At 39.2% G+C, this 17,519-nt stretch overlaps 4 protein-coding genes across 7 annotated transcripts; 2 read left to right on the top strand and 2 right to left on the bottom strand.

Moving 5' to 3' along the window:
• Nucleotides 1-602: 602 nt before the first annotated feature.
• Nucleotides 603-1,296, top strand: LOC116936618. The gene is made up of 3 exons (XM_032943818.2): nt 603-830; nt 894-1,046; nt 1,104-1,296. Exons 1-3 carry the CDS (start codon nt 696-698, stop codon nt 1,242-1,244), a joined length of 429 nt encoding a protein of 142 aa, XP_032799709.2. The 5' UTR covers nt 603-695; the 3' UTR covers nt 1,245-1,296.
• Nucleotides 1,069-2,391, bottom strand: LOC116936617 (protein cornichon homolog 4). Of its 2 annotated transcripts, XR_004401788.2 has the most exons (6): nt 2,102-2,391; nt 1,972-2,040; nt 1,795-1,907; nt 1,586-1,726; nt 1,298-1,521; nt 1,069-1,233 (listed from the first exon to the last, which is right to left on the bottom strand). XR_004401788.2 is itself a non-coding variant. In XM_032943817.2 (5 exons), the coding sequence occupies exons 1-5, from the start codon at nt 2,171-2,173 to the stop codon at nt 1,446-1,448; spliced, it is 471 nt and encodes a 156-aa protein (XP_032799708.1). In that variant the 5' UTR covers nt 2,174-2,391; the 3' UTR covers nt 1,069-1,445. The 2 variants fall into 2 exon arrangements, 1 of the variants encoding a protein (XP_032799708.1); XM_032943817.2 differs by having other exon boundaries at nt 1,069-1,521.
• A 26-nt stretch (nt 2,392-2,417) lies between these two features.
• Nucleotides 2,418-10,344, top strand: LOC116936616 (serine/threonine-protein phosphatase 2A 56 kDa regulatory subunit epsilon isoform). 3 transcript variants are annotated; one of them, XM_045168227.1, is made up of 11 exons: nt 2,418-2,508; nt 2,620-2,956; nt 3,203-3,503; nt 4,684-4,880; nt 5,561-5,671; nt 6,357-6,449; nt 6,919-7,049; nt 7,117-7,176; nt 7,260-7,593; nt 7,665-7,894; nt 7,976-10,344. In XM_045168227.1, exons 3-11 carry the CDS (start codon nt 3,368-3,370, stop codon nt 8,121-8,123), a joined length of 1,440 nt encoding a protein of 479 aa, XP_045024162.1. In that variant the 5' UTR covers nt 2,418-2,508; nt 2,620-2,956; nt 3,203-3,367; the 3' UTR covers nt 8,124-10,344. The 3 variants fall into 3 exon arrangements, with proteins under 3 accessions (XP_045024162.1, XP_045024163.1, XP_032799707.1); XM_045168228.1 differs by lacking the exon at nt 2,418-2,508 and having other exon boundaries at nt 2,703-2,956; nt 3,187-3,503; XM_032943816.2 differs by lacking the exon at nt 2,418-2,508 and having other exon boundaries at nt 2,703-2,956; nt 5,561-5,662.
• A 4,167-nt stretch (nt 10,345-14,511) lies between these two features.
• Nucleotides 14,512-17,437, bottom strand: LOC116936628. Its single transcript, XM_032943836.2, has 2 exons — nt 15,869-17,437; nt 14,512-15,359 (listed from the first exon to the last, which is right to left on the bottom strand). Exons 1-2 carry the CDS (start codon nt 16,597-16,599, stop codon nt 14,975-14,977), a joined length of 1,116 nt encoding a protein of 371 aa, XP_032799727.2. The 5' UTR covers nt 16,600-17,437; the 3' UTR covers nt 14,512-14,974.
• Between the last annotated feature and the right edge of the window lie 82 nt (nt 17,438-17,519).

Genomic DNA, 17,519 nt, shown 5'->3' on the forward strand with positions numbered 1-17,519 from the left:
CTAGATGGCTATGCTTTACACAGAAGGGGTGCTTCTATAAGGGCTGATCAGTAATCAAAATGTTTAGAAATTTCGAAAATCAATAACCAGAATGCGTTACGTAAAGACATAGAGTAAAATTAAACTGTTACGTGAACAGTGGGTTAGTGGAAACGTAAAATCAAAATAATATAAGACTTTGCCAGGAGATTTATTTTGTTAATGCAGAAAACTATATATAATATTGGTGACAGACTGACAGGCTGACAGCAAATCTCCAGCCCCCCCCCCCCTCCATAACGATATGCGAAATCGAATCTAGGTTTGTGACTTTGTGTATGTACCGACTTTTTTGAAATGTTTGTGTCACAAGCTATTGCTCATCATTCAAATTTAGCTATAAACGTTAAAGAAATCTGAATTATAATTGTGTTTTTAATTTTTGCAAAATATTTACTGTGATCTGAAATATCATCTGAAAATTCTAGAATTTCTGAAATTTTCATTTAAAAAATGGTAGGTTTTCTTATTAATATATATTTTGTTTTTCTTTTCTTTTTTACTTTGGAAAAGATGTTTTTCTAGTTCTTTGACATCGTCGCAGGATTTTCTGAAAACAAAGTAGAAGCGCCGTTGCCCAAATCGATTATTCGTCGTTTTGCAAACACCCTAGTGAGGAATGTTTTTCTCTTGGATTGGAATAGCGGATCTACAAAATGTTTCGATTTTGTGCTATATCAAATCTTAACGGGGAGGTGAAATTTTCTCATTATTTTGAGTCAGTTTTATGTGCTGTCACCAACTTAGAGAGGGAAGTAGTACAAGAATGTCTTAATACAGGAGACAAACAGGTGGATTTAACTAATTTCATTTTTATTTAAGTTAAACAAAGAGGTTGTATTTTTATTTTTTAGGGTGTTATAAAAAGGTCAGATTGCTTGGCAGTTTTCAAGCGTGAAGGTATATTATGTGTTGTTATTGGTGCAGTTCCATCTGCCAATGTAAACATAGCTTCAGATCTTTTGCATTGTTTCGCCTTTATTCTTACAAACCATCTTAAGAACAAGGTATGTGATAACATTTAGAAAATTGCATACAATCATTATTTTTTATTTCATGTGAAGACGGAGATGCAAACAGTTCACAATAAAGAAGTAATTCATAACATCCTGACTCAAATGGTCCGTGGAAGTGTACTGGAAACAAGAATTTCTCATATTCCAGCTCTTCATGATTTCCAAATGCAGGGTGGCTCTGAGTATTAAATTGAATTGATTAAGGTAGCGACAGATCATCAAATAAATGTCATTATCGCTACCTTGTTACATTTATTTCAATCAGCCATGGAAGTTCAGGTTTACACCCAAACTATTTGTTTTAAAAAAGAAGTATTATGAGCATTTTACAAAATGTTTAGTAAGCCCACCAAATGACTAGCTATGTCAGAAAAAAGGAAACAAAGCAACTCATGGGTTGAGATCATTTATCATTGATGGGTCTTCCTTGTGTCTTGGGTCACCAGCCAGCATGGAAAGAATCATGCTATACAACCAAAAAAAAAGGAATCAGATAATTTTTTTCAAAATGCATATCCAATTTTTCTTACCAATACAAATAGACAAAAAACATAATAAGGTAATATCCCAAACCTATCATGCAATCCCTCATGTGTTTTTTTAGCTGTCCTCTGTTATAAATTTCTGTAGGATCATATACACCCATATTACCTCTTGGTACAGAAACACACCTGCAAATCAAACCATGAGCTATGGAAGCAAATACTGATAAGTAAATACTGATATGAAGTAATGTTACTCATAAATTAGCCAGAGAGATACAGGAAGTGAAGTGAGAACAATCCACCAATGCCCAGTGAAGGACAGCAGTATGATGGTAATAAGATGGGCAATGATTCTTGGGAAAATCCACTAGAAAAAAAAAAAAAACATTACTGAAACAAACTTTGATAATGACACAATGTTTTTCTGTTACAATATTTAGGTTTGAGCAGCACTGCTGTGCATTGAGATAGTCACACTCCAAGTCAGATAAAGTGATAATCTGGAAACAAATAATTAAAGAAATGTAACGCCGACGGAAAATAGTTTTTGAAAATTCATACGTAGTATACGAGCAGAAATAATAATGCTCCAGTGTCGAACAGGCAAAATGCAAACATCAACGTGTCGGACATTATGAATGAGTAGGCAGGATAAGACAACACAGCCGGATGAATTCGTTTTCAAAATGGGCTAGGAGAAATATAGGTTTTAGGCTTTTAGCCCTCTTCTGCACGTCTTGATGCAAATTTTTTAATGAAGTTGGTTGAAGTTATATAGAACTTGTTTGATTTTGGCTGATTGCTGATGATGATACCACTGATTATGTTACACATTCATCTCCAATGAGATGCATGTTTCCCACAATATCTGTGATAACGAAAAAGCTTTATATCAGCGTCGCTAGGTGGGATACGGGTGGCATCTTCTTTAAGGCGTCGGCGTAATCCCTTCCCGGTTATTAACATATGTAATTGAATTTTTCAGCACTTATTTCTCGTATTATTGTATCAAAGAAATAGAAGATATATTCTGTTTTCTAACTTTAGCAAGAACTATCGCCTTTTACTAATTTTCTTAGGTGATTTTCCACATTCTTGATCGCACTTGCGGCGTTGCAAGACTTTCTCTTCTTCCCTAAAGGGAGAGTCGAGTCCTTCCTCACTTACTGAAAAAAAGTTTTCAAGATGGTGATTGTGTGAGAGTTGGGTGCGTTGCATGGGATTTATACCGAACAGTGACACGACGAAAACACTTTAAGGCAATCCCATAGACAATTTAGAACAGCCACTCTTACTGCTGGTACTCTTGGAACCGTATCATATCTTGGATTACGTTGGTTCCCTTCATCGTGCTGGAAAGAGAGAAGATTGTCGGAAATTGGTGAATACTATATATCAGCCCTCTTTTTCCTCAGAGTAAGTATAGTGAAGAGATGAGCGGGTCGGTGCATGTCGGATGAGGTTCACATCATTCATTTTTCAACACTACCAGATTATCTATGTCTGAATTCAATTCCTTTGGAATATCTTTTCATAATAATTTCCTTTCCAAAAATGGCTGTATTAGCATATTTACTTGCTTCTCATCTTTGACTTGACTTTGATAATTGACTGCATTTTATCTTACTGTACCAACTGAATGCCAGTTTTCTTTTCTTTCAGGATTGGTCACAAATACCAGCACTTGGTCTAAGTAAAGGAGACTTGTGATAACTAAATGACAAGCTAGGGATATGTCTTGATGAACACGAACTTGGGCCAACACTAGGCCCCTTACTCCTCCACCTTTTTCAAAGTGCTTGTAAAGATCCAGACAGATAATCAAGGATGTCTGCTGGACCGCTTGTTGATAAGATTGACCCTTTCAAAAGGTCACCAAAGAAAAAGCCCAAAAAATCGCAGGGTTCATCAAGATATCATTCGGGAAGTGAAGCGGATCTACAACCTCTTCCATTGCTAAAAGGTAAAGAGCTGGTTTTTACTTTTGTTGTTTCTAAATTCTACTCTTACAAGGCAATGTAATACAAATCCTTGCCTTATCTACAGCTGGTTTCCAAAACTATTTGTCTTAAGTCACCAGTGGCTAGGTATCTGTAATGGTACCAGCTACGATTATGGATGATTAGATCTTAGCCATCTTTATTTGTGCTGGTTGGACATATTTTAATTGTAGAAACACTACATGTGAGTATCAGTCGGCAGGTCACTTTTTTCTATGGTTTCATGGTGGCAGTTTCCGGGACATACCATACCTCTAACGGCGTTCCTTGAAATGCCAAATTTGCTGGTGTTTTATCACAGCCAATTGGATAAAAACATATATCGGTCAGAAACATACTCGAGAATTCTTCATTGACTACTTAATTATAATTGCCGTTGTCATAGATTCAGAAATTGGTATGCGAAACCTTACAGGAATGTATTATTGGTAAAGAAAGTATCGCGTTATTTTATTTGGCCTTTTAAGACAATTCCCTTTCTTCACCGTCCCCATCTAAGTGATGAGTCCTAACCTTCCGATTCATTAATTTCCTAAATCTTTGAAATTGACCTTTCAATAAGGTTCCTTGGCTAACTACAAAGTTGAATCGTTCTCTGGAATGTCAGACGGATGTTGATAAATCGTAAAAAAAAGAGCTAGAAAATGAAACGTTTGCAACTTCTCATGCGCTATCGCGAATTCGAGTTCGACTTGTTTTTGTTGGTGCCAGAAGTGGGTGGGGCTGGACGATGAGTATCTCAACTGGGCAGGAAAACGAAAGAAAGGCTGGTGTGTATATATGTAAACGTGTGTGATGGACCAGCTTTATTTTTAGGCTATGTAGCCCAGTCAGTGCCAAGTTCCGTCTGCCCATTCCCTTCTTACTTCGGCTCCTTCGCCGTTCTTCCCCTTTTCCCTCCACTTTTTTCTTGCTTTATAAAAATCGAGGCAACCATCAGTAAGACGAAAGGAACTTGCATATCGTTAGAAAAACATTGAGTTGTTCCGTCACATCCGTCGATATGTTTCCCGTCACGTTCAACATTCTCTCTCCTCCTTGATGTGCACAAGCGCATCCATTGTAAAATCAACTCACTGTGCTACTACTTCGTTTACGATTTTTCCTGGAAAATAATTTTTTTTGTCATTTCGTGGTTCACAGATGTCCCGGCCGGCGAACAAGAGGAGCTCTTCATTCGGAAACTTCGCCAGTGTTGTCTGGGCTTTGATTTTTTGGACCCGGTAGCCGACCTTAAAGGCAAAGAAATAAAGCGAGCATCGCTCACTGAGCTGGTTGACTACATCACGGCCGGTCGTGGAGTCTTGACCGAGCCTGTTTATCCGGAGATCATCCGAACGGTAAACAATACAAATGAGTTTCTCATTTTTTTTTTTTTTTTTATGTTTGTTTGTTGTCGTTGTTTTTTAACACCATCTGAACCTTCGAGAAACAAACGAGTCTGACATCTGATAATTTCTTTTGACACTCGACCTATCTCTCCTCGTACAACATCGTTTTATCGATTAGGCAGCACTAGTCTGGCAGTTGGCCTTTTTCTCTTCACCTACCTTCATTCTTACCCATGCCTGCCTCCTCATAATCTTAGAATTTCGAGACCGCACTATCGATTTTTGATAAAGAAAGAATTTCCCGTTAAGGGCAATCACCCACACGTAGCGAAGTCGACCCGGCTGGACAAACAGACCTCACCAGAAGTTAGAGGGGAAAACTCGGGAGTTGTTTAATTACTTTTATCTCCCTTTTCCATTTTCAAGTGTGTCTACGTGTGTTTTTACACATTTTTTTTTTCATGAATACTTGAATATGTCGGTTATAGTCGGAAAAGGGTGAGAACTTTTTTTGTTTTTATTTTTTTCTCCATTCTTTTTTCGGGAACCCTTGATTTTCAATAACGAACTTGTTAGCACAAATGGCACTATTCCTTTTGCCTCTTTACTTCCACAACACGACTGACTTGTTTGCTTCATGGAATGGAAAAAGATGTACATGTTTGTTTGTTTTTATTTTCTACTTTTAGATCACAAGCAATTTGTTTCGGACACTGCCACCAAGCGACAACCCCGACTTCGATCCGGAAGAGGATGATCCGACACTTGAGGCTTCGTGGCCTCATCTACAGGTGATTTATGTGAGCTCCAAAACCATTAACGCTTCTTATTGACCCTTTGCTATTGTAAGATAAAAGAAACGAACGCATTCAAACGAACCTGGTTCGAAAAACTCTGTTGATCGCATCTTATTTTTTCTTTCTTTGCTTCTTGAATGCGAACGTCACAGTGTGTATGTCTAACTATGTATGGATGTTCGTCTCTCGTCTTTGCCTGAACTACCATCCGCCCTATCAATTTTAATTTAAATCATTTGCTTTCATCGCATAATTATTTTTCTTTTTCAATTTTTTTTCTCTTTAATTTCGGTTGCGTTGTTGTTTTATTTTGCTTGAAAATCGTCTTTTGGTCATGTTGCTATTAAGGGCGGACGGTTTCACGCAGAGACCGTCAAAAATAAGGTTTCATGTTAATCAGACTTGAGTGGTGTCGCGGCTTTTCGTTTCAGCAAACGCTGAGATCTGTCACTTTCAGTGATCGTTGCATTCGGAACTCTATAAAGTGGTGAATGGATGAAATAATGCGACTATTTAATCTGACGGAAGCTAATGATTCAAAATAGTTGATTTTACCTTGTCTATTTGTTTTGTTTGTTTGCTCGTTCTTTTTTTCTCTGATATGTATCAACGTTATCTCCTTCCTTGTTTTCCCTCTACTTCCACATCCCCCCCCCCTTTTTTTTCCCCTATCCATTCTACCTTGTAGTTGGTCTACGAGTTCTTTCTACGCTTCCTGGAGTCACCGGATTTCCAGCCAGGCATCGGCAAGAAAGTGATTGATCAGAAGTTCGTCCTTCAGGTATATATATATATGTATATAATTAGTGGCGATCATGTTGAACCCATTCACGCACATCAGTTTTGTTTTTCTTATGAACAACCGTGTGTCTTTCTCCCTTTTTTTTTTATTCTTGCCTTCACTTGTCTTCATTTTCTCCCGCCATCTTTACCAGACCATATCGATCACGAACCTTGAGCGTAGTCAGGTGATCCGGTTTAGGGGAAGGGAAATCCCCAATTGGAATGCTGTCACGCATATGCGTTTGCTAGCCCGATGTTCTTTTTGTGCTGCCCTCTGTCACTCACGGACCTTTTAAAGAGGCTTCACAATGGCCCCTTCCCATTTTTCATCGACTTTCTTCCCCATTCCTATCCGTCCATTTATTCATTTATTTTAATTCGTTTTTCTGGTTTAAGTCATGTTTTAACATTCCGTGTGTTTTTCTCCATCTGTTCGGGTGCCATCCTGTCGGCTTGGACGTCAATAGTTGCTCGAACTGTTTGACAGCGAAGATCCTCGCGAGCGAGATTTCCTCAAAACGGTTCTACACAGGATTTATGGGAAGTTTTTGGGTTTGCGAGCCTTTATCCGCAAACAGATCAACAACATTTTTCTTAGGTGACTGAAAACTCAATTGACTCTTGCAGAACTTTTAACTCATTTGTGCAATGTTATTTCCTTGTAGATTCATATATGAAACGGAACACTTTAACGGTGTCAGCGAGCTTTTGGAGATTCTTGGGAGGTAATAAATCTACGGCGAAATGGACTATAGTTTATTGTGATAATGTTTGTTCGTGTTGTATTGACATTCTTTTTTCCCTTCAGCATTATTAATGGGTTCGCTCTGCCACTGAAGCTGGAGCACAAGCAGTTTCTGGTCAAGGTCTTGTTGCCTCTGCACAAGGTCAAGTGCCTGTCGCTCTACCACGCCCAGCTGGCCTATTGTGTCGTACAGTTTCTTGAGAAGGATCCCTCGCTCACGGAGGAGGTGATCCGTGGCCTGCTCAAGTACTGGCCCAAAACTTGCTCTCAGAAAGAAGTGATGTTTCTCGGTGAGATAGAAGAGATTCTCGATGTGACGGAACCGGCCCAATTCATCAAAATCCAGGAACCGCTTTTTAAACAGATTTCTCGATGCGTTTCTAGCCCTCACTTCCAGGTATTTCATACTGGACGATTACCCTTGATTTGTTTTATTTTTCTAAAAACTATTATTGTTTGGTTTACAAGGTGGCCGAACGTGCCCTGTATCTCTGGAACAACGAGTATGTCATGAGCTTAATAGAAGAGAACAGTCCGGCCATTATGCCAATCATGTTCCCAGCCCTTTACCGCATTAGCAAGGAGCACTGGAATCAAACGATTGTCGCCCTGGTCTACAACGTTCTCAAAACATTTATGGAAATGAATTCGAAACTCTTTGACGAGTTGACTGCCACTTACAAGACTGAGAGACAAAAGTAAGCGTCAATCTTAAACGGATATTTATTTTCATTATTCATTTGTTGATTTTTTCTTATTTCTGTAAATTGCATCCACAGAGAGAAAAAGAAAGAAAAAGAGAGGGACGAATTGTGGCGTAAGTTGGCTGAACTGGAAATCAGCCACCGTCGACGTGAGCCATCGGCCAAAACGAACGCTGCCGGAGGCGTGGCCCTGGCCAAACAAAGTCCGCCCACCTTAAAATGAAAACAGAAAGGAAGAAAACAAAAAGAATGTAACAGCCACCTCGACTCCTTCGCCGCCCACATACATACATACACAGACACCCAACACACACAAACACATACTTACGTACATACTCACCGTCCCCTTCTCCTCCTTACAGATTTTCACTACCTTATTTGCCCCCGCTTCCACTGTTCCTCCCCTCTCAAGATTATCAATTTAATAATAATTTAACCCGTTGAATCATTCATGAGAACGCGTGTTCTTGAGTCGACCATTTACAGAGAAACATTAATACCAAGCAAAAAGATTGGCCATGTAAAACAATAGTGTCGATGTGTGTCTGTGTTCAGTGCGCGCGTCAAGCCGAGTGACAAAAACATTTTGTGCGTGCGTGTGCGAGCGAGCGTGAATGGCTGGTTGAATGTATCATGAACCCAAAACAGTGGAACCGAAAAAAGAAAAACTGAACAAATGTAACTTTGTCCTCCCCTTGCCCCTGTCGCATCTTTCTTTCTTCTACACATAGACCACCAACGGTTTTCCTCTATCGTGTTCGTTTCTCCATCGTCTACCCCGAATCCCCCCTCCCACTTCAAAGGAAAATGCAGATGTTTGGAAGAACTAGATTTTTTTTTTTGAACGAGATAAAGAAATCTGTACGTGAGTGGCAACAGATTCAAATTCGGCTGTACACTAGTCCCTCTGCTGCTATTCTGGCGATTTAACAAACCCAACAGGACAAACAAAAGTAAAAACACATTTCAAGTGCAAAGATGTAACTCCCAGATCCAAAAAAAAATCTGATTGATCCTTTTTTGTTTAAGCCATTTTTTTTTTTAATGGCTAAAACTAAAACGAGGTGAGGAGTTGGAGGCAAATTCAGTTAGGAGTCGACAAGTGAAACAAAAATTTTGAACAAGAGCATTACGGAAGTGATAATAGCCAGCAAAGAGAAAGAGACAAAAAAAAAAGAGTAAAGTAACAAGATAATAGTGGAAGCTTCAAATGCGGGCGTGTACTTTCTTTCTTTTTTTTTTTTTTTTTATTGTATTGTAATTTTTTTTTTTCCCCGTTTGATTTGCTGGGAAGGTTTAATTCGGCTCTCACGATCCTTTTGTTCTAATGTTAACCTTCCCCCACATTTTTTAAAATGTCTCTTCTACACATGGAAGAAATCAATTAGTCGCCGTCTTGTTGTAGCCAATTTGTTGCAATCATTCTTCCCATTTAAAATATTTTTTTCCATTAACGATTATGTTTTAACTTGCTCCCTTTTCTCCCTCATTCTTTCTAATAGGTCTTATCGACGAAAGTTATGTTGCCCGAGAAACTCTTGCAAGTCAATGAAAGAGAGACGGCCGCGTTTGATTGCTTCTCGTTAGTTTGAGAAATATTTGAAAATGAATGATTACATCCATACCACAAAAACTTTCCTGTATAGTCGCTGCCCACCTCCCCCCCAACACTCCTCCTCTTAACTTCATCTTTTGATTTCATGAATAGGTGTGTCGTGTTCTTTATATACATCTGCTGATCACTTCTTCTTACGTTGCAGTTTCTGTTTGTTTATACGATCGTTCACATTCTTTGCAGCTCTTTGAATCGATTGAGCAAATATCTTTCTCTTTATTATCTTCACGCATTGTTTTGATTAGATCGTGTTTTTGTTTTTTTCTAAGCCACTTTTTATCGCCCCTCTTCCCCCCTCTGTTTCTTCAGCGCATCGGTACGATGATGCTGGTGCACTTCCTCACAACTTTTTTTATTATTTGAAGAAAAAAAAAATTAGTAATAATAATGGTCGGCTGTATATTTTCTTTTCTTTTTTTTTTTCCTGTATCCCGTCATACCTGTCTCCCTAAAAATCTGTTTGCGCTCTCCACCTTTATCATGAGTCTTTTCTTCGTCCATGGCCCCAAAAAGAATCCTGCACCCCCTTTCGTGTACAGATGGTTGAACATCTTTTATGTTTTTTGTCCAAACTGTTCGATCATCTTCTTGGATTTTTTTTCTTGTATTAGAAGAAAACCAATCAAAAAAAGAAAAAAAAAAAAAAAGCAACCGACCGGCCACACCAACAACAAAGTAACATGTGCCCTCCCACCCCACCCATTTTTATCATCCCCTGTTATCACGTGTGTTTACTCTGCATCGACCGAGTGTATGTCTGCAGTCAAAAAAACCAATGAAACGAGGATTATGAAGGAAAACAAGAGCGAGATACAAAAATGAAAATGATTGTGTATTGCGTTCTGATAATCCGTCACGTTTTAGTTTTCCTGCAAGCTCAGCAAACGAAATCGTAAAAATTAATGAAATCCAATAAATAATTCCCGATCGTTATTTATTGACGACGTGAAACTCACTTTGTGAAATGGGGTAAGCTCGTTTGCAATTCCTGCAGCACACTGACGACAGGTCAGACCTGATTCCGATCAATGTTGAATCATGTATGGCTTGTTCTAGTTACTGATTTGTTTGGGTATCACCTACTACCTTAGTAGGTGAATGTTGGCATGTCCAGAACATAGGTTTCTATACCTTTCTTTGTCAACACAAAACTGAAATGTCGTTGTGTGTTAGAAATCAATTACAGAAAAGAGCACTGCAGCATGCGATTCACGCATGTTACGTCAGGACTTATTCTTTAAGGACTCCTCCCACGATTTATGACCGTTGCCTTTTTTTTTCTTAAATAAAGGCTTTGAAAAGAACAACCCACGGTAGAAATAAACGAAGCGGCTATTGATAGCTATTAATCGATATAATAACGGTACTGCTTGATAAAGACGCGACTTACACGTCAACGAATAATCAGACGTGAAACAGATGTGCAGACATTTGACTTAATAAGATGGTCTTGTGAATTCGTTGCTGACTTGGAAGAGGTATCGACCGAGCCTTAAGGGGGCTATGTTTTCTGTTGCTGTACAACAAAACGAGGACCAACAAGAGCACCAAGGAAACGAGATAGAATAGCTGTAGTTAGGAATAGATGTATAGGATTTGGGCTACGGCCTTGACGATAAGAGAACAAGTTGTGCACATGTATTCGCGACACTGTCGTAGACGTGGTAAAGCACGTCAGAAACGAGACAATCGTCGATGGTAGAAAATATAATAGATTTGTTTTGTTTATTTTTTCAGAATGAGCAACTCTTTATTGATCGAGTGAAAACGAATGAAATGGAAGTCAAGTCGACATTTCTGTGTCAGGGACTTGTATTTGAATGTCACCTTTATTTCACCCCCGCCAGAGGCCTTTGTGATTGTACTGTTTTATTTTTACACCTGTAGGCAAATCCTACTAAGCGTTCTTTCAATCAGATATCACTTGTGAATCTTTTCTGCATGCATATTGATTTCCGAGTCTAGAAACCTATTGCTTCTACATCAAATCTATTTTAAAAATTTAGACTGCGTGCAATTGAATCGCTGTATACATGGGAGTTAGCTAACAGACAGACCCACCCAAATCCACCGGTCGTATGTTTTCATTATAGTTAAACCACGCGTGTCTAATAATGAGGTCGATGTTACGCCTCTCACGGCATAATCAGCGTTGTGGTTTTTCACGTGGGCGCTGATACTATAGAGCAATATGAAGGTAAACAGAAAATGGATTTTCATTTGTGGTTGGACCGTGTCAAATTTTTTCTACGTATAACAATTAAAGTCCTTTGAGTAGTTAAGAACATCCTTAATTCATCAAATTCACTGATGCTATTTGTATAGGGGAATCGTAGGCCGTCGTTAACAAAGAAACGTTCATTCCATTTTGTTCGGTAGAAAAATAAAAGGAAGAAGTGATGAATGATTACTTACAAAAACCAGCGTGACACTTGTATAGGCAATAAATCTATTGACAGCATCAACAAAAGTGGGGAAAATAATAATAATAGTAACAGTTGTTTCATCGATGTATATTCACGATGTTGTATTCCATCGTAAAATTACCCCATTCGAAACTCAACATAAATATGTGTGCCTAATTACCTGCTCGAGAATAGAAGAACAGACGGAAATGCAGATATAGATTATTAAGCCTCCGTTAATATTTATCGATAACGTTTACGACGGCGACGGGACAAGCCATGGTCAGACGGTACGCCGAATTATCGACCCATCTGTGTTTTGGCGAAAGAAAACCCCCTTCGTTGGCTTCTAATATTTATAAAAATTCTACTTACCAACAAATGGCTACTGGCACAACGTTAAGGTTATAGCAAGCCACGTTACGAACGGCTTAAACCTGAAAACAACGGATTGTGCACCTGCTTGAAAGCGACCTTCTCGTAGTTCGCAGTGGAAAAATCTAGTTTGTTGCCCTAGATAGCTTTAAATAGGTTTTAAAGATGCAAAGGGTAGAAAGAGAACACGTCATGACTTGGTAAGTTGCAACTGCTATAACTAATTGAACGCATTTCTGTTTACTTATGGAGAAATTCGAGTCAACGAAATAAAGAAAACTAAAATGCTCCTATCTTTTTGAAAAATAATGGCAGTGTTTAAGTGGACCATCATTTACGTCCGGCTTTTATTATGGATTCCTTTGAGTAACTTAAAAACATTTTTTTTCCCTCGGTAAATAGGAGTGATGTATGCTTTTGGATCCCTCGACATTAAAGTCTAAATTTAGCTCGACTGATATAGTTGAGAAGTGTTTCGTTCGCATGTAAAGCGAAATCCCACTTTAGAGGACTCTCGAATGCCAGATGTTGGAAATAATCTTTCTTAGTTATCGGACTCTTCCAGAAAAGCCACCTGATTTATTGACATTATTCTTCGTCTTAGCTTTGAGGACCAGTCAACTATGCAAAGACACTATCCACAAATTTGATTATAGAAAAAAAAGAAAAGATGTTGAGTTGTAGAAAGACGAACCTGAATGAAATTGAAGCCACAGAGGATCGACCAACATCCGCCATATCGCCAATCAGTATTTTAAAAAACGCGAAGGTTGGAAGGAGGTTGAGGCATCAAATTCCGTTCAAAATGTCACGCAGTCGCTAGTCACGCTTGGCTAGACATTCCTATTTTCAACGGAGACGACGACAGACGATACGGATTATGAATATCTTACGCGTCAGTGACTCAATGGCTACAGTTGTTTTGCCCACACGGCAATGCACTCCGGACGTGTACAACAACCGCAAAGAATTGGATGTGTTAGACGTAGACGGCCCACGTCATTTAAAGAAGACTATTGCCATAATCGGAATAAAAAACAAAAGATAGTTGCATGCATTTAGGAGGAGAATTGCACACGCCTAATAAATACAATCAAAAAGAAAACGAATGCAGACACTCAAATTGTGGGGGGATTCCGGTTGCCATGGGAACGACAGTCGTTTGCGCGTAATGTATTTCCGCAACATTGGCCACAACAGTTGGCTGTTCTTAGTAACAGCGCCAAGGTTGTGCTAAATATAATAAATATACAAAAATCTTAAAGAGCTCACTGCGATAACTTTTTTCTCTTTAGATAAAAAGAAATGTTTTATTTAATTATTTGACTTTCGTTCCACCTTCTGTTACGTGCTAAACATTTCAAGAGGCCCCATTAAATGAACTGAGAATTCCATTATTATCTCAAGTTTCAGAAAGGTGAATTCAACAATTCAACACTCGGAGAAGGATTGAATCGATGCATTTGTGATCTGTTGGCATATACAGTAGATAACATATTCACTTCCAGGGCTTATGAAATGTATCGAATATTAATTGAAAAATGGAAGCCGTTGTCTTCTTGGCCTGTCGTTACATAGTTCAGTTCATGTTACTAGAACATTTATTGCTAGGAGTGGGTGACCTCCTCCGCATAGGATTAAATTTTTTATGCATTTAATAACAAGAACAAATTGAATCGATTTTTACATCAAGTGGTTGAACTGTGATGGCTATAGGAGAAAAACATTTTTCAAATTTCGTTTCTTTCAATTCGTAGCCTTTTTTGATACTGTGATTAAAGTTTTAATATTTAAATCAATCGTCGTGAACTTTTTTTTCCGAAGTTTGTTGTCGGGGCTTGAGTACAAGTTGCGTTTGTTGTTGTTATTGTGATTTGGCTTAAGTTCGAGGGTCTAATTCCAAACTTTGGCCCACGCACGACCTCAAATAAAAAATCAAGTTTTCAATCTAGACTAGCTTATGTGTTAAATCGATTTTACCAAGGTGCGGGACTGAAAAAATCATGACATAAGTCTAAACACGTTCATAAGTATCGCACTATTTTAAAGACTAATGTAACCTTGGCCTTGGATTTCCAGTATAGGGATTCTAACTCTTACTTCTCGCAAACTTGTTTGTCTTCTTTTGATTTATTGGCTGTCTTTGCTAAATACGGCATTCCAGGTACATCTACCAAGAAGGCGTTCTGATAAGTCAATGATGTCAGGAAAAAAACGATGGTGGAGATGTATATTTTTGCCTCTTGAATGAAAATTGAATCGGATTTTCCTTGTTATTAAGCAAATGTACGTATATTAGAACGTTTTTCACGTTCACGAAAACCCGATTTGCACACGTTTTTGGTCACGTTGTATGTATAGCAGGTTAAGCAAATCATTTTCTTAAATTTCGTATTTTGTCCGCATGAAAAGACGACATGAATACGAGCACGTGTTATCATGTTTCTCATAAGACGAGAACCACTCTCTTCGATTCTCTCCCTTGGGCAAGAAAGAGCTGACAGTAAACACCGGGAAATAAGATCACGCTCGGAATTGCTGCCGACCAAAGATGAACTTCCCGTGAAATAGAAAAAAAGATAGCACCGTGTGGATTATGATATGCATTCCATTACGGCAGGAGTATTATTACATCATCTGAGTAAAGAAGAATATCAAATAAGGAAGTGTGTAGGATGTTCAGTCATGGGTAGGATCGGGTGACCGCTGACCATTCACGATCCCGTCTAACGCAACAGTGGTCGAATTCCAGTACCGTCGAACTGTTGCTGAACTAGGTCGTTTAGGTAGAACAAGACGTGCCAGCTGTCCGAACATGTACGGGTAATGTTGAATATTGCGGTCATTGAAATCCGGATATTCTTTGAAATGAGGATCCAGGTAAGAGCGATGATTAATTAACAAGTGGATCGTGTCCTGATTCAAGCGCCAATCGGGCCATTCCATCGAATCGTACAAATCCTGCATCAACATGTGGACACCGAACCGCCATTTAACTCGATGCATCAGCTCAGGTTGCCGGTGTAGGATCTCCGTTGTAGGACGTTCACCTGCATTGTAATACCTATGTGCAATAGAATAAAAGATGATTGCAAGTATTTTGCTTTCAACGTGTAGTTGTTCGTGTTTTTTTGTTTTTGTTTGTTCAATATTTTAAATTTAGAATGTTTTAGGTATATAATAAAAGGCCTATAATTGGGCAGACAACTGGGGGTGTATGTTCACGTTCCCACGATTTCATGTTTTTGGGCTGAGATGGGATACGTGCCGCAATGTATAAACAAATTTTCTCAAGCAGATCAATAGGAAATGGTAACATGAAAAAATAGCAAGAAAAGAACGACCATTATCGTTGAATCGATCACGGACGCCCTGAAAACAATACACGTATTTGATTCGGTTTTCGTATTTCTCACGAAAGAAAAACATTAGGCGAAGTGAAGCAAATCTTTTAAGATCCATAAAGGTCGGTATTGGGGATCACATTAAATTTTAATTCATATCAATTGACGTTACGTAAATATCTTGAATTTTTTAGTTATACCGGATGACATAAGAAAGAGAAGAACTGACCATAAATCTGCGTGATATTGTTGGTACGTGTTCAGCCAGAGGGGCAGGAAACGGGCGTCGTGATGGGCAATAATGACCTGACTACCGAGAAACTGACCCTCGTCCCAGCCCATAGCAATCTCGTATTTGTGGTACTTGTCGAGATTCTGAACGACGTAGACATCATTATCTAAATAAATGCCGCCATATTTCATCATGGTGCGGATGCGGGCAATGTCCGAGCCATGATAGAGTCTCCATCCATCGCTGAGCGGTTGGCCGAAAATCTCTGACGGCAATTCGATCGGCTGGATGACAATCCGTCTGTACAAATCCGGTTCGGATTGGATCCACTTCCAATAGCGACCCGTCAAATTGTTCACGTCGACATTCGTGTGCAGGTAAATACGTTCGGGTTTCTGTTGAATGTAAGCCGAACGTAAACAGACATAGTCGACAAACGTAAACGTCGTCTTGTTGAAACGGATGTAATGGATGAGATTAGGCACAATTAAACGCCCGTCGAAGCTCCGTCCGGTTTCGTTATCGAATCCGCTAAAGTCCAACGATTCAAAGGATTCTGTTGCCGGGCTGATATCACTCGATCCTTCAACATTGCCAGCAGGAATCGGCGTTCCATTCCATCTGTTGCTGTCTCCGACAATGTCGTAGATGGTCCAGTACAAACACAACCCAGGGAAGAGAAGAAGCGAAACGAAAGATAATGCCAATAGTCTTTTTTGATTCCTCATTTCTTTCTTCTGTTCACTGTCGACCTTCACACGAGGCTCATCATTTCACGTTGCCGAACGCGACAGAGCATGTGTCCACTTTAAACTGTCTGGACTGATGGTAACGCACATCTTTGCCCGTGTGTATATACACGATGAATGTGTGCAATATCACTCGCTCTTGTCAGCATAGAAATATTTTAAAAAGAAAAAGGGGGGGCCACACATGCGCGTTGTGACATATGTACTGGTCCCTCCGTCTTCCCTCCCCGGTCTGCCAACCCCTTCCCAACTCGGAGTCTGGATGAAGGGACCCACTGGCAACCTCAATGTTTGATAGCGTTATTTAGTTAGACTCTTATATTTTACTACCTCCTCTTTCCGTATACACCATCTGAAATCGGCCATCGATTTTCTCATCCCTTTTACTTTATGCAGCACTGGTGCACTTTAGAGAAGCACACTTCTTTCCCTTATATCGGCGTTTTACTGTACACACACACACTCAATCCACTTTTTTTTTTGCCTTTTGTACGCCATCTTCTCCTATTCCTACTGTAATCAATATAGATGTAGCACACCGACGCCCTGATAATTAATTCTTTACGATTGGCTAGCACGCAATCAACAAATTCAACCAAGAAACGCACCGCAATCGCACGAACGCTTTCCTCAGCAGTTTTTTAAAATTAAATTAGTTTTGTTTGTACACTGTGAAATAGGGTGAAACGTAGGGGAAAAAAAGGACTAGGGCGGATCCATATAGAAAAGTTTTGTTCTAAATGAGTCACATTGTTGCCACAACGCATTATGCCTATATCTCGCGGAGTAACGGTAAACCATAATGAAAGGCACGAGTGACACAAGTTTTGTTATTACTGAAGGTCATCTAAAAAGGGGAGTAAACTAGTAAAAATTTCGTTCGTGTAGGGGGGAGGAGG

The sequence above is a fragment of the Daphnia magna genome, linkage group LG1 (assembly GCF_020631705.1).
Source record: "Daphnia magna isolate NIES linkage group LG1, ASM2063170v1.1, whole genome shotgun sequence".
Classification (NCBI taxonomy): domain Eukaryota; kingdom Metazoa; phylum Arthropoda; class Branchiopoda; order Diplostraca; family Daphniidae; genus Daphnia; species Daphnia magna.

Coding starts and splice junctions, on each gene's coding strand:
- LOC116936618 (XM_032943818.2), top strand. CDS start 696: ATGTTTCGATTTTGTGCTATATCAAATCTTAACGGGGAGGTGAAATTT. Junction 831..893: donor TTAATACAGGAGACAAACAG/GTGGATTTAACT, acceptor TTTATTTTTTAG/GGTGTTATAAAAAGGTCAGA. Junction 1,047..1,103: donor CAAACCATCTTAAGAACAAG/GTATGTGATAAC, acceptor TTTCATGTGAAG/ACGGAGATGCAAACAGTTCA.
- LOC116936617 (XM_032943817.2), bottom strand. CDS start 2,173: ATGTCCGACACGTTGATGTTTGCATTTTGCCTGTTCGACACTGGAGCA. Junction 1,908..1,971: donor GCTGCTCAAACCTAAATATT/GTAACAGAAAAA, acceptor TTTTTTTTCTAG/TGGATTTTCCCAAGAATCAT. Junction 1,522..1,585: donor TTTTTTGTCTATTTGTATTG/GTAAGAAAAATT, acceptor TTGGTTGTATAG/CATGATTCTTTCCATGCTGG.
- LOC116936616 (XM_045168227.1), top strand. CDS start 3,368: ATGTCTGCTGGACCGCTTGTTGATAAGATTGACCCTTTCAAAAGGTCA. Junction 7,050..7,116: donor ATCAACAACATTTTTCTTAG/GTGACTGAAAAC, acceptor ATTTCCTTGTAG/ATTCATATATGAAACGGAAC. Junction 7,594..7,664: donor TTTCTAGCCCTCACTTCCAG/GTATTTCATACT, acceptor TTGGTTTACAAG/GTGGCCGAACGTGCCCTGTA.
- LOC116936628 (XM_032943836.2), bottom strand. CDS start 16,599: ATGAGGAATCAAAAAAGACTATTGGCATTATCTTTCGTTTCGCTTCTT. Junction 15,360..15,868: donor CAATATCACGCAGATTTATG/GTCAGTTCTTCT, acceptor TATTGCACATAG/GTATTACAATGCAGGTGAAC.